At 30.2% G+C, this 15456-nt stretch overlaps 3 protein-coding genes across 3 annotated transcripts; 1 reads left to right on the forward strand and 2 right to left on the reverse strand.

Annotated features, from left to right (window-relative positions):
* Positions 1-8539: 8539 nt before the first annotated feature.
* Positions 8540-9347, reverse strand: LOC128388924 (mite group 2 allergen-like Ixo r 2). The gene is made up of 4 exons (XM_053348394.1): positions 9180-9347; positions 8995-9099; positions 8762-8931; positions 8540-8695 (listed from the first exon to the last, which is right to left on the reverse strand). Exons 1-4 carry the CDS (start codon positions 9259-9261, stop codon positions 8609-8611), a joined length of 444 nt encoding a protein of 147 aa, XP_053204369.1. The 5' UTR covers positions 9262-9347; the 3' UTR covers positions 8540-8608.
* Positions 9348-9828: 481 nt separating this feature from the next.
* On the forward strand, positions 9829-11738 carry LOC128389007 (interaptin-like). Its single transcript, XM_053348515.1, has 3 exons — positions 9829-10383; positions 10488-10797; positions 10862-11738. Exons 1-3 carry the CDS (start codon positions 10297-10299, stop codon positions 11614-11616), a joined length of 1152 nt encoding a protein of 383 aa, XP_053204490.1. The 5' UTR covers positions 9829-10296; the 3' UTR covers positions 11617-11738.
* A 2182-nt stretch (positions 11739-13920) lies between these two features.
* On the reverse strand, positions 13921-15390 carry LOC128389010 (vesicle-associated membrane protein 8-like). The gene is made up of 5 exons (XM_053348517.1): positions 15216-15390; positions 15030-15055; positions 14709-14866; positions 14490-14626; positions 13921-14416 (listed from the first exon to the last, which is right to left on the reverse strand). The coding sequence occupies exons 1-5, from the start codon at positions 15252-15254 to the stop codon at positions 14405-14407; spliced, it is 372 nt and encodes a 123-aa protein (XP_053204492.1). The 5' UTR covers positions 15255-15390; the 3' UTR covers positions 13921-14404.
* Between the last annotated feature and the right edge of the window lie 66 nt (positions 15391-15456).

Genomic DNA, 15456 nt, shown 5'->3' on the forward strand with positions numbered 1-15456 from the left:
TGCTGTTGTTATTTTTTTTATACTATTTCTCATTACGTAAGTAAACTTACCTGTTGATAGGCCAATGACTTTACCTGTTATTTTAATTTTCCACCTTTGGAAAAGTTAATTCAGTTCTCATAATGAACTTTTCTCTCTCATTTTCAAACAATCTACTTGTTTCATCATCAAAAAAACTAAATCATCAACTTAACCATCGTTATCATCATTACTATTATCATGATAATAATAATAATAATAATAGTTATCTCCATGTTGTTTTGTTATCCGTTCATTAAAACGTTACCAATTGATGATGGCAAGACTTTGATTGACAACAATTAGCTAACCATTGATAATCAACAGGTATCATATGTAAAAAACAAAGTAGTATTAACAAGTTTATGATAATTGTAGTGATCAATGTTTATTGATGATTTTTGATTGACCAAACCTCTGACCTTGACCAATGGGTCTAGGAAAATCTAAAAATTGACCTTGATGTAAATAACCATTAAGTGTTATTAACAAATATTATTATAACTTTGGTCAGTCCGAAGCAAAAAATGACCTTCTCAAGATTATGATTATGATTATGATTATGATGAATCTGGAAATAGAGGAAGATTAATGAAAATATAGTTAATTAAAGTTAGTTAACTATTTTCAAGGTAAATACTTATACAATTGTGTCTCTCATTGGGCTTGTTAATTTTTCGCAATTCAAACAATTAACAATCTTGACTATCCAATGTAATATCAATGTTATTTTGATTACACTTCGCCAACGATTGACCTTACCTGTCTTTCCCTAATCATGATCAAAATTAACGTTGGAAAATCAAATGATATCAAACTGATCTCATGTGTCCACGCCCGTTGTTTATATTTAGACCCACTCTCTCTCTCTCTCTCTCTCTCTCTCTCTCTCTCTCTCTGCCTTTGGAATGACTTTGTGGATTTTGAATTTTAAAATTCGATAAAAATTTGGACTTATAAGGTTTTTGTCAGTTCGAGATTGAGTTCGAAGAAGTGGAAAGAAAAAGTTTTTTTTTTCTACAAAAATCATAATTATAATACACGAAAATGAATCACAATTAAAGATTTCAATGTTAAACTTAATTTGGTGTTAATCATGATTAGTAAATGAAACGTTTCTCATAATCATAATTACATCTCTACCTAGTGTGTAACAATCATGATTACATTGATAATAATGATGATAATAATTAAGTGATGTCATTTAAATTCATCTAATCAATAAATTGTAATAATTTTATCACAATAAAAGCACAAAATTAGGTCAACAAATAATAATAATTTTGATTAATCAATGATAATCATAAGGAATTAAATTTCATCCAATGAGATTTAGTTACCATTATAATCAAAAATGATTACTGATTATTTACCCTTAGGACATTTTGTTTATTTATTAATTTAGTTACTAATTTTGTTTTCTCATGTATATATAAATATACACATTTATCAATCCTTATTGACAAATAATCAAATTGATTGTTTGCTAAATTGTTACAGGGAAAAGTGATGTTCCAGTAATCACAATTAACGTATCAAAACAATCAATGATTTTTATATATATTTTAATGAAGGTTACAATTATTACTTTGACAAGGTAAGGTCAATCAATTTAGATTTGATTATTTGAAAATTTTTGCATCATTTAACCTTGGTACTGATTTAGTTTTCAACTAACTAGTAGACAAGATTAAATTGTAATAACAATTTATAAATTATGATGGTTATAAGAGAGAGAGAGAGTCAAGAAAGGAAATTAACCTTAAAACAATTTACGCAATATAAAGTTAATTTTGATTACGATGGAAAATCACTTGACCATCAACAACAATTAACGTTGATTTTCATGTTGATAGCTGAATCAAATTTACTTCCGTATTGTTGATATAATGAATAAATTACAATGTAAAAGTTTAGTAAATTGTTAATTACTACAATCAAAGATTGTATTAATATACAAAAGGAAAAGTTGATTTACCGTTGGATTTACAATTAACTAGAGGAAGAGAGAGAGGAAACAATTAACAATTAAGTGATTACTTTCAACTCGCCATAGACTAAATTAGAAATGATTTTTTTAGCAATTTCTTAGGATGGATAATAATTTATTCAATGTTAATTATTAATACGATTGTGTTAATACAAAGGGAGAGTATGATAAGTTTGATATAACAATAAAACCAGAATAATAAATGATTATGTTGATTATTATCTTGATTGTGATTAACAATCAACTCAACTTGAGGTCAATCATCTTTAAGTTAAAATCATTATCGTTTTTATTATCATATGTAACTGAACTTGGAGAGAGAGAGAGAGAGAAAGTTAATCAAGAAAATAATAATAATGAAGAAAAAGTTTTTCTAATAATCAGACCCAAAGAAATCACGATGTTAAGTTTAGAGCCAAAAGGCCATTGTTCGGGTTCGGGTTCTAAGAAAGTTCTAAGAAAGAAAGAGGAAAAAGAAAGAGAGAAATCAGAAAGTTCGTTGGTCAGATTTAATTCCTAAATCATCATTAACATTATCATGATGAATATAAGAAAATTAAATCAACCAAATTAATGATCAGAAACAATTTAAGCTCATCCATCATTTTTCACATCGAAACAAAACTTTTACTTTTCTCTTGATACTTTCAAGAGCTTTTGATTTATTATATTGGTTGTTGGTTAAAATTAATTGTAACTAATTACCAAGTTGATAACCTGATCAATTTAATCTCAATCGCAGTTGTTGATTATACTTTCAGCTTAATTCTTAATCTTAATCTCTCGCAATTTTTTGGGGAAAAAAAGAGAAAGTTTTCTCTCACCTATGGTGAAAGTGATTTAACATAAGAAACACTTTCATGATGATTATGTTAATTATCATCATGATTATGATGATGATGAGGATGAAACAAATTGATGACGATGACCTGAGTATCTTTAGTAACTTTCTTACCCTTTCCCGGAACACTAGGAAAACCTATTTAGACCCGGAGGGCAAATTGCCACGGTGGGAGTGTGAAAGATTATCATTATTATGATTAACTTGTAATCAGTTTAGTAAATTGTTGATTAAAAGGGTTTCTAATTTCTAGATTATCATATCTTTCATATATAATAATATGTAATTATGTTTATATCTTTATTATTTCATTCAATTCAAATGTAATCAGTTAATTATCAAGTTTATTTGTTTGTTTGATTGTTAATTGTTACATTGATTGTGCTTGAATTTTTCTTGATGAGATCACGATTGATTATTATGATTATCATTTTGTTTTTTGCTTATTTTAAAATAAATTGTTGTGAGGTTATTTAGTTTAAAAAAAGATTACAATCTACTATTAAAAATTAATGATTAACTTGATTAGCTAGATGATTAAGTTGAATTCAGTTCATTCAACTAGGTGATTTCTATGGTGATTACTTATTCAATCATTAACTTTTATATTGTGTCCAGTTCAATGAACAAATTAATAATCAACAAGAATAATATATTATCATGATGATTAAATTATTGTTATTTACAATTAACAGAATTAGAAAGTATCAACAATTAGATATTAACAGTTAATTGTTGTATTAACCAAATGCAATCAAAATGATATTAATCGTGATTGAAAAATTTTCATTGATTAATTTCATCACAATTAATCAGTTTCATTAAATTGCTCATTTCATTTTCAATGATTTAAATGATTCACTTCACTTTTATAGTTGTTAATTGTTGAATTGTTAATTGTTGCCTGCTAATTAAATTGGTGGTAAAATTTATCATTTATTATAAATGGGTTTGATTTGTCAAAAGTTATCAATAAACTTAATTGAAACAATCAATTAATTTTAATCTAATCTGATTAACCTATCCGATTGATTTATATATAATGATAAATGATTAGTTAATTACAATTTACATTCAATTGATTAGTTAGATTGATCATTTGATCATTGATTGTTAATTGATATTAAAATAAAAATGATTCAATTTTATTAAATTGATTAGTTGGTAAAAATAAAATCAATTGAACAAAAAAAAAGAAGATTAAAGAAAATTAGTTAATCAGAAATACTTTTTAACAATTAACGGTTTAATTTTTTTTTAGAGATTGATTAGTTAATTGTGATGGTGATTATTAAATCTTGTTAATTATGATTAACATTGACATTGAATATAATGTTTAGAAAGTTAATCAAAAGAGAATTGGTAATTGTTAAATGATTAATCGAATTGGATTAAGACGAGGAAGAGGAAGTAACGATTTCCAAAGTAATTAAATAAACATGATTAAGTTAATCTTTGATTAAGAATTGAAAAAATAAGAGTTGATTAACTGTGATGATTAAATTTTATTATGATGATGGTCACATAATTGTTTTGAATGTCACGATGACACTTTCATTAGGAAATTGTTGCCTTGTTATATCATGAAATTGAAAGTAACTTGAAAATTAACCATGATCTAAATTGTCAATTTCCACTTGAATGGTTAATTTAATTGTCACCAAAAAGATTCAACATTTAGTTGAGAAAAAAAAATTAAATTTCGAAAAATTAGTTGATAAGTTCACCAAAAGGTATCGCTAGTAAATCGCTCGATGAATAGTCAATGAGCTATTTTCACCGATTTTAATTGTGATCATTTTGATTCACTAATTAGATTAGACGAGAGAATTTTTCAATCGTGATGAACAATTTACACTTTATCAGTTGATCTAATATTTGAGAATTTTAATTAGTTGGTCAATCGTGATTTAAGATTAACTTTGTTTTCTCAACTTGAACTTGAAATTGTTACGATTTAATTTGGTTAACCAATCAATTGGAATCACAATTGAAAACCAAAATCAAATGGAAACTTGAAAACTTTCATTGACCAAGAAGCAAATTAATCCGATCAAGATAAGATAATTAAAATTAAATTACTACCAACTAACTAAATCTAATTGGTAACCAATAAGATTAATTGTGATTAAGGTAATTAAAAGAAATATCAAAATAATTGAAAAGCAATTAAATGGCAATGATCAACTAATTGTGTGAGTGTAAATAATATAAATCCAATGATTCTGTAGGTTTAAATTAACCTTCATTGATTGATCAATTAATTGTTCCGAGACAGTTGATCAACAACAACAAAAAAATGAAGATCTAATTATTTACACTGAACAATTAAAATCTTATTGTTAATCTTAAATTAGATGGAAATTGCTTAATCAACTTTCTCATTGGTTAATCGTTTAATTTTGTTAACCTTTTCCACCGATTGATTAACCAATTGAAGGTGAATCAAATCAAAAGAATCAAATTTAATTGTGATTGGTTGAAAGGGTCATTGAGATGATGGACAAAAGTTAAGTGTCAATGTATTTAAAGTCTCATTTTGTGTGACAATTTAATCCAGTTAATTTAAATTGTCTTCTCATATCGAACATTTTAATTGTCTTTGGTCCTTCTTAATCAGTTTTAAATTTTAAATCTTTTGATTGTTTCCAATTGTTTTTAATTGTTCATCATTATAGATCATCATGTCTTCACCAGCACAAAGTCCCACAGAAAATGAACCTGTCGGTATGCAATCAAGTACCAGAGATCGATCGGCCTCCGTCGACGTGGCCCCGGGGGGTTTACCGAGAGATCATCGATCGTCATCCCTTGTTAACCCAAGTGTCCAAGTTGAACAATCACCGGCGATGTTACCACCTCAACCATTGGCTCTACGAAATATATTGAAAGGTTTCTCCCAGGATTCAGGTCGTGAAACTCAAGGTCCATCTCGAGAGGAAAGTATCGACAAAGAGCCTTCTTCGTCCGATGTTTCCTCTCCTAAATCTGAATCTCCGACCGAATCTCCAACCGAAGGTCAAGACGATAGTACCAGTAGCTCGGAAAAAAGTACTCAAAATTCCAGTAACGAAACGACTGTACCAAGTGTCTCCATCCCCTTTAGCAGTGACGACAGTAGTACCGGACCGAAAGATGACTTCTCTGACGATTCGGCAACAGTTCGTTATACTACCCCACATCCGATTGCCAAATGTCAAATAGTTAAACCTGATCGATTGGCACAAATCACGGACCAACCAGGATTTACACCCGACACGACAACAATGGGTTCATTAGTGAATCCGGTAAGTGCAGTGGGCACAATGACTAATGTTCCAGACGTAACGATAGACCCAACGATCACATCTGCTGAACAGCGAACACTAGGAGATACCGACTCTGTACCTACTCGAGCTGTTAAAGCGCAATTACCCCCACCGTCCAAGCCAAAGATCAGCGAATGGTTCGAGGCAATGTTCACAATTGGTAAATACGGAGGATTTCTTGCCGCGATTGTACAATTTATCACGATTTTCTTTGGACTTTGGCTCGATACGAGTTTCAAGAGATCTGACACTTATATGTGCACTTTATTTCTTGTTAGCGTTGGTGTTCTTGTTTGTGTCATTTGCGGTACTTTCGAGGAAAAGGGCCAAATTGAATGGTGTTCGGTTGCTTTTATTTTGGACGCACCTTTACATATCATTTTTTTCGTCGAGCATCAAACGCCCGCTGTTTGGTGGGCATACCCTGGAGTTGTTTGTGCCATCTGTTTATCGTTACGCGTATCAACAGGTATACTTTGTAAACCTGAAGATTATTACATGAAAGTTTTGAATTATCATTGGCAACAGCGACATCATGAAATTGTCAAACCCACGTTTAGGAATAGAGCCACAAGCACTGGTAATTTAGAAGCCGCTGAAGCGGGAAGTAGCATGGGTGCTAGTAGTTTACCTTTGGGCGAAGCTCGAACTATAAGTCGAGGTCCAAGTCGAGGTGATGGTCGACCAGACAGTCGAGCTGATAGTCAAGCAACAAGTCGAAATGTAAGTAGAATGGACAGTCGAGTTGCAAGTCGAGGTCCAAGTGAGGCCATTATTCACGAAGCAAGTACAAGTAATAGTAGTAGCAGTGAAAACGAAGCCGTGATCGAAGCTGAAGCTGAAGTTGAACCACTACGAAAAGGAGACGAAGACAATTAACCACCAAAGCAAACGAACCCAACGATTTACAATTTGATAACTTTTTTTTTTTAGTTTTCTACCTTAATTGTATATTAAATTTCTCAGGACCAATTTAATTTATTCTCATTGATTGTATCATCCCAATTAACTAAATTTTTTTTCCATCTACAAACAATCAAAATTATTAATGAAATCAAACCAATAAAACAAAAAAGATTTTCCTTTGCAATTGACTAAATTGTTTGCCTTTTAATTGATTAAAATCCTTCATTTGGGATATACACAATTAACTCTTAAGGATTAATTGTAACATAAATATAAAGGATTGGGCCAATTAACTCCTACAATTGATCCCAATGAATGTCTCCCAATTAACAAAGAGACTTAAACAATTAGGATGCTAATAAATTAATCACAATGATACCGATACAATCAAAAGACATGATCACAATTAACTAACATCATCAACTTGCCATTTGATATTCAGTGTTAATCCTAATAAAGAGATACTGTTTTGTTTAATTGTTTTCCCTGACCAATATTACATTCAACTTAATTAGTGTTGATCAGTTGATTATTACAATGGATGAACCACAATTAATACCACCATCAAGTGGACCTTTCAACCTTAATAGACCCAAAGGATTGGATTTAATTAGACACAAAGTGGAAAGCGTTGTCTCCAGTCGAGAGCAATTAAAAACCATAACTTCCACCCTAATTGTTGGAAATTTATCAATTGCAATTGTTGATTATCTTTCCAATCCCAAAGTCACTGGTCTATTTGCTTTTCTCTGTTTCATCCTTGTCTTGACCATTTACAGTTATGGTGTTTGGTCAGTCGCAACTGAAAGTTATCCAAATCTAATCTTATTTGCTGGACTGTTAATGCTAATCCGATTTGCTAATCTTTTCTCATTAATGACAACAGATAATATCCTCATTAGCCTTGGTATAATTACTTTCATCATTTTAAATGAATTATTTGTTGTCCAAGGGAAATCATTTCCTTCCGGTCAGCTTCAATTACCAAAGTTCTGGTCATCAACTGCTGATCATCAACAACAACAATCAACCTCATCTTCAGCCGTTGATCAACAACAAAATTATCCCTCATTTACCACAGTAAATATTAACTAAATCAACAGTTAATCAAGTAAATTAACTTGCGATCATTAATCAAATTGTGTCACCTTTTGTTTGCTAATCATGATCAACCTTTGAACAAAATATTAACCATTTTATCAATTGTTTTTGGGAAATCACTTGCATTTGATTGTGATTAGTTAAATAACTTTTTTCATTTAATTGTTGTTAAGTTAACCTGTTAATTAAATCAACCAATTGGTAAATAGTGATTAATGTAATCATACAACATTCAATTGTGATTAAATTTGATTGTTTTTTTTTTCATCATCTCAACAATAATTTCAAACCAATCAATGTTAATCTAATTGTTTATCCTCATCTTTTTGTTTCACAATCAAATTAAAATTATATAATGATAAATTGAGATTGAAATTGTTTTGATTTCATAAGGTAATTTAATTTATTTATCAGATTTTAATTGTTCACAATTAACATGGTTATTTATGCAATTTTAATATCGGCTTGAGCACAATTAAGCTCAGTAACACCGTCGTTATCATATAATATGAATCGGATTTGAGTTTTCATCTAATGATAATAGAGGAAAAGCAAATTAATCAATTTGAATTTTAATTGTTTGGTTAATTAACTTACCGGTGGAAGCCAATCAAGAGTGGTCAAGACAATTTTGAATGCAGTGGCCTTTTCAGCGGTCAAGGGACAGGTAAGATATTTACAACCGTCAGAATCCAGGTCAGGATAAGTTGTCCAGAAGCCTAAAACATTGACCTGAACCTCGAGCTTAGGAGCGGTTGAAGTTGATACTTGGGAGAGTAATTAAATCATTAATTAACTCATCTGATTGTTGGTAACAATTAAAATCTTACCAGAAACTAATTCCCCTTGAACGGTAACGTCCATTGCTGGTTGAAAGGTACATGGCTCAGATTCACAAGGATCAACGGTAACCCAATTAATTTTTCCAGTATCAACTGAAATACAAACACAATTAGTTAATTGTTAACATGATCAGCTTGTTGTGTGTGTATTTTTTAATTGTTTATTAACTTACCACAATTTGTAAAGGTAATATTTTTACCTGTAGCTTCAACTGTAGCTACAATTAAGATCAAGGTAACAAGTGATCGGATCATTTTCAGTTGATTGTTATGGTTAATTAACTGGATCAAAATTTGGAAACACTGTTGTAATTAACTTAGCGACTAATAGTTGATTGGATTACTATGAGTTTTTATATAATCATCTGCAGTTTAATTGTTATCATATTATCACAATTATCATTGTGATTAGTTAATTAATTATGTTATCGTCTATGTTATAACAATCAGGAAAAGGATGAAGGTATTTTAATTGTATTAACATTCAATTTGATTACTTAATTTAATCATTTTGAATTAAAGTCCAAATATTTAATCAATAAGCTGATTAGTTGACAATCAAATGAGAAACTTTTTATTCAAAATTAATAACAAACTAATTAAATTGTTAACTATCAATAATATAATATTAATAGTATCAATAATTATTTCAACTGTACCAATAATCAGATAAACTAATTAGTCTCACAATTAATTGATTAAGATCTGATTCTGATTAGCTTTAATTGGTTATCTTAACAGTGGTGAAAATTAGTTACATTGAATTTACTAATCATTTGATAAATTGTTAAATCAAAAGACCAAATTAATTGTGACTGATGCTAATTACGATTAACTAATTATGATTAAATTAAAAAGCAATTTCTAAACAATAAGTTCCCATGAATAGTAATCAAGTTAATGACATTTCAAAATTGTCTCATCAGTTTTAATGGATATCCAAAAAATCAATAAATTGTCCATTAATTTGGTTGTAAACAATTAACAATCTCCAAGCAATTAGATTAGTTTGTCTTCAATACTGAATAACAATCGGTTAGGAATCAATAAATGAAATTGAAAACAATTAAATCTCCCAATTAATTGGTCAACCGATATGCTAATTATTTGCCAGTTGATAGTTACAGCAATTTGTTGATTCATTCAACAATCAAGCAACATGATTAACAATTACACCAACAGTTACCTTGGAAACAAAAACAATAACAAAACAAAAGTATCAATGATAAGGTGTGCTTCTGATTTAATCACAACTGATCAACAATTAAATTGTTCTAAAACTAAATCATCATGACTGATTGGGATTTAATTGTTAAAGTTAATCTTGATGATTTAGATGATGAAAAAGCTGAACTACTTTATGATCAACTGATTGAGGTAAGTGTTGACTTTTCCAGGTTGGAAAAAAAATATTAATCAACTTTGTCCACCCAAAAATCAATGTGATATTTAGCTAACAATTAACTTTAATTGTTTGACAGGTTAATCCATCAGATGAATCAAATATTGATCTACTTCGAAGTGCATTTAAAGCCGCTAAATGTGTAATGCAAGTGAAGGCGCTACAAGCGGATGTGGCCGTTGAAGAGCTCGAGGAATATATTAAAAAGAATGACAAAAATGAATTGGAAAATCTTAGAAAACAAGTTGATTTGTATAAATCATCATTAGTTAATCAACATGGATTAGACCCAATGAGCCAGATTAAAGATTATCAGAATCAATTAGCTGATCTAAAGGAAACACTAGAAGGGAAAAACAATGACCTGTCCCGATCTAAGCGTCGAATAGGTAAATTGGCCTTTTGTTGTTAAGAAATTTTCTTCTAATTGTTGCAATTTGATTTAATCATCAGGGGATTTGGAGACTAAATTACAATTAAATGAGAAGGAAATTGAATCACTTCAAGATGAGATTATATCTCTTAAGGAAGAGATGGAAACTCGTCAACATGGTCTTCGAGATTCTATCGCTGAAACTGCTGAACCTTTGGAAAAACTTCGAGAAAAAAATAAACAAATTCAAAGTTTACTCGATGAATTGGACCTAATGGAACGTGCTAACGTTGAACTGGCCCGTCAAGTGAAAACACTGAAAGATCAACTGTCCCTTGCCACGAATGAGGTCAAATCAGCGGCCGATGAAATGGAAACCATGAGAAATCAATGTTTGGGTATACAAGAGATGAATGAAAATCTAATCAAAGAAAAAGAATATTTTTTAAAAGAAAATGATTCTTATCGTAAACAATTGGATTCCATTCATGAGAAACATGATAATACAACAAGTAAATTAAATGATAAGATGAATGAGTTGATTGAGATGATTAAGGAAAAAGACACTTTGATTGGTCAACTAAATGGTTCGAGATCAAATCAACCTGGACCACCATCACTAAGCTCAATTAACGAGAAATCCAATTCACTTTTACTTCAAGAATTAACTGAAAAGAGTGAAACAATTAACTATCTAAAGGAACAATTAACTGAAGCAGTGAATACAATTCAGGGACAGAATGAGTTGATTAAAAAGTTGACCAAACAAAGTAAAAGTCCAACAAATGACCAGTCCGAAATTGATGGAAATGTTGAACAATCAAAGAAAAGGTGAATTAACAAATTGTTACTGATAATTGTTATTGATCAATATGATTTATCTCTAATTTCTAATTTCTAATTCCTAATTGTTTAGGTTGAACAAATGAAGGTTAAAATTGACCAACTTGAAGATGAATTGAAAGCTAAAGATGATGAACTTCATCAAGTGACCAAGATGAAAATGGCCTATGAACGGGGTGAATATGGACTGGCCGAAGCGCTGAATGAGGTTAAAGCGTTAAAGAAACAATTATTAACCAAGGAGCGACATTTAGAGGAAGCGATTCAAGATCTTAATCAGTTGAGTATTAAATTAAATTCTTATGAGGATCAACTTGATTTTCTTAAGGAAATGGGCAGTGGGTCAACTCTTAATGGTTTAGATTCACTGGACACTGAGAAAATATTACCAGAGATTATGGATGATCGTATAAAAGTATTACGACTCCAGCAAACGATAATTAAATTGGAAGATGAGAAAATTGCTCTTCAAGAGAAATTGAGAGCAATTAGATTATCATCAGGATCACAATCAGTTGAAAGGATTGATAATCAAAGTGAAACCAAACAATTAGATGATGAAAGAGCCAAAATGGTTTCGCATTTGAAAGTTTTACAAGATGAAAATCGAGGATTACAATTGGGAATGAAGGAAATACTATTCGGTATTCATGAGTCCAATTCTCGGTCTGATGTGGTCATTGATTGTCCGAGTTTGGAGAGACTGGTCAATCTGTTGGAGGGTCGATCGCTATCAGCTGATTTAACTACAGTTATTGCACTTAAAGGTGAACTTGATTTGGTTCGTGGACAAAATCAACAATTAGTTATGGAATTGAAAAGACTTCGTCATGAGCATTTCAAGTTGATCTGTGTTTATGCCGATGAAATTTCAGCTCAAATGAAATTAAATCATAACCATAAAGATTCAAGGAAAACTAAATCAACAATTAATTGTGAAAATGTTGATGATGAAGAGACAACATCAAGTTCAACAATTATATCAACAACTTCATCTACAACGACATCAACGTCAACAATTGTTGAGAATGAAAATATTAAACCAACTAGACAATCAGTTGATTCTAATTATGAATTAAGTGAAGGTGAAGTGTTGTTTTCATCTGAATTAGATAAAAATCCATTGAATTTACAATCAGTTAATGAAAATTTAAATTGCCAAGATGAAATTGATGAAGATGAAAATACAATCGAGGCTGAAGATGAGGACGTAGAGACAACGGTTGATTGTGATCTAGATGAGACACCGGCAATTGTTGAGGACAATTTAACACTCGAATCACCAATGGTGGTTAATGAACATGATCAATTTGAGCCAAAAGAATTGGTTAAATTGGATAAAGCAAATCAAACAAATGAATTGGTTAAAACAACGATCAGCATTCAAACCGATGAAATTATCGAGTCAATCGTTTCAACGAAATGTTCAAAATGTGCCAAACTGTTGACTGTTGTGATGGACATTAAAGATCACATCGAAAAGCTAAGTGACTCAATCACTGAATCGGAAACTCATTACTTTGAACAAATTGAATTAACTCGAAAGGAAAACAATTTACTACATGAACATATTCAATCATGGAAGGAGAAATATAGTAAACTATTAACGGAGAAAGATGAATTTCTATTGAATAAATCGGAGAATGGACTCAAATCGAGGCTCGAAAGTGAAAACAGTTCACAACCAGTGGAAGTCGATGAGATGGACGACCAACAATCGCAGCAACAATTAAAAACATCGACAACCAACAAGGCGATTCCCAAAGTGCTCGAAACGATAATTGAATGTCTACAAAAACGCATCGAGCAAAAAGAAACAGCGATTCTCGAACTCGAAGCCTTAATTAGATCGAATCATGAAAATTATGAAAGAGAAATCGGTAAATTAATCAATGAGAAACCTTTGATTAGTGAGACAATTAGTTTTGATCCAATTAGTTTGAATAGGATGGTTCAGGCTGATGAATTACGAACTGATTTAGATAAATGCTACAAACAATTAGAGGAATGTAAACAAGAGGCTTATCATCGTATTCAATGTTTACTTGAACAATTAGAGAAAGAGAAAATTAAATCAAAAAAATTACAAGAACAATTAGATAGATTCACTGGAAGAATTAAAATTAAATCGTCAACAATTAAGGCGAAAAATACGATCAACAATAATCGTCATTAATTTCAACGAAAAAGCGACGATCTTTTTCCCCTTGATTTCTCAACAATTCACCTTAATTGTAATTAGTTAATTGTAACAATTTCTAAGATAATTTGACAATATGATTTGATTTTCAATCGATGGAAAAATAAAAGTTACAAATGTTGTTTACCATTTGTATTGATTGTAATTGTTTTTCATCTTATAATCGGTTTAATTACAATTTGATTGATATCGATTCCCATTTTGTTGGCATGTTTTAAGAGATAATTAATTGATTGTTGGTGTTGATAATTTGATTTGGTGGGAGACTGATTAATTTTGATATTTCTTACATAGATTTATACATTGTGAGTTTAAAAATATAAACCAACATTTGAGATTAAATTTGTTTCCATTTACATAATTAGTTGGTGTATATTATAAAAGTTAATAAGCTAATTGTTGGCGATAAAGGAAATGCAATTAGATGATGGGTTGATTGTTTGATCCGGTGCATCTCATCAGATTGATAATTGCAAATGTGATCATTTGATGGTTAATTGCGATGATGTTTAATTGATGGAATGTAATTGTAATTGTATAGAAACAGAAACGACCATTTTCATCCACTTTGATGTAAACATTAATTTTTTACCTAAAATGTGAATAAATTGAAAAATAAAGGAATTAGATTTGGTAATTAGACAAATCAGTAAATAGTTACTCACCGAAAAGTAAATTATGATGATTATAATTATCACAATCGCAGCGATTATAAGGTTTAATCTCATGTTCTGCCATCTCATTTTACGCCCAAGTCGACGGGAAGATACTCGAAAATCTTCCGATTTTGACGATAAAAGTGCTAAAAGAGAAGATATAATTTCGATGATTAGTTAAATTCCATTTCTATTTTTAATAAATAATTGAAATTCTTTCTCTCTCACCTGATCTGTCCTCCAAATGATCCAATTTCTGTCCACGGTCCAGTATCTTAGAGATGTTTTCTTGCATTATACTGGCCACTTGTTTGACCTGTTGTTGAACTTGTGAAACCTTTTGCTGAGAACCAGATGATGTACTAGGCTCACCGAAAGGTTGTAACCTAATAAGATTAGATTGAAAAGAAAAGAACAATTAGAAAATAACTCAAAACTGTCACATCAATTAAAGTAAAAAGACACAATTAAGCTTAAATGTAAAGACTGTTGCTAACCAAGGACAAACAGTTGATTCTTTAAGAAAAATTGTATAGAAAATCATCTTACCTTTCTGGTGAAGTTGGTGTATCAACCTGAACAAAATCGTTACCATAGAGAAGGTAGGAAACAGATCAAGGTCATAAGAATGATAATTAAACAAAATTTACGTAAATAATTAAAGAAAAAAATTTTAAAATTAAAAAGAAAATAAAAATTGGAAAATAATAACAAATGTCTTCTCATTTTACTTACATCGATTGCTTGGTAATCTGATTTATTATTAGATGACATGATTATAACGTTCAGTTAATACTAGAATCAAATGATGGCTCAGTACTAGAATTAAATATTTAAATCACTAGATGACGAAACAATTAACCTCAGACAATTAAAAAGATCCAAAGAAATGATTGAACAAAATCTCAATCTTATTGAAAGGAACAGCTGTTGATAGAAATTCTGTCAACAGATGGCGTTCATGTAGAGTTTTCGA

The sequence above is a fragment of the Panonychus citri genome, unplaced genomic scaffold (assembly GCF_014898815.1).
Source record: "Panonychus citri isolate SS breed McGregor unplaced genomic scaffold, ASM1489881v1 Contig00104, whole genome shotgun sequence".
NCBI classification, from domain to species: Eukaryota; Metazoa; Arthropoda; class Arachnida; order Trombidiformes; family Tetranychidae; genus Panonychus; species Panonychus citri.

Excerpts from the sequence above, each read along its gene's own strand:
- LOC128389010 (XM_053348517.1), bottom strand. The coding sequence starts at position 15,254 with ATGTCATCTAATAATAAATCAGATTACCAAGCAATCGAT. Across the intron at positions 15,056-15,215 it reads CAGATTACCAAGCAATCGAT|GTTGATACACCAACTTCACC; the intron begins GTAAGTAAAATG and ends GATTTTGTTCAG. Across the intron at positions 14,867-15,029 it reads ACACCAACTTCACCAGAAAG|GTTACAACCTTTCGGTGAGC; the intron begins GTAAGATGATTT and ends TAATCTTATTAG.
- LOC128389007 (XM_053348515.1), top strand. The coding sequence starts at position 10,297 with ATGACTGATTGGGATTTAATTGTTAAAGTTAATCTTGATGATTTAGAT. Across the intron at positions 10,384-10,487 it reads TTTATGATCAACTGATTGAG|GTTAATCCATCAGATGAATC; the intron begins GTAAGTGTTGAC and ends ATTGTTTGACAG. Across the intron at positions 10,798-10,861 it reads CCGATCTAAGCGTCGAATAG|GGGATTTGGAGACTAAATTA; the intron begins GTAAATTGGCCT and ends TTTAATCATCAG.
- LOC128388924 (XM_053348394.1), bottom strand. The coding sequence starts at position 9,261 with ATGATCCGATCACTTGTTACCTTGATCTTAATTGTAGCTACAGTTGAA. Across the intron at positions 8,932-8,994 it reads TCAAGGGGAATTAGTTTCTG|TATCAACTTCAACCGCTCCT; the intron begins GTAAGATTTTAA and ends TACTCTCCCAAG. Across the intron at positions 8,696-8,761 it reads CTCTTGATTGGCTTCCACCG|ATGAAAACTCAAATCCGATT; the intron begins GTAAGTTAATTA and ends TATTATCATTAG.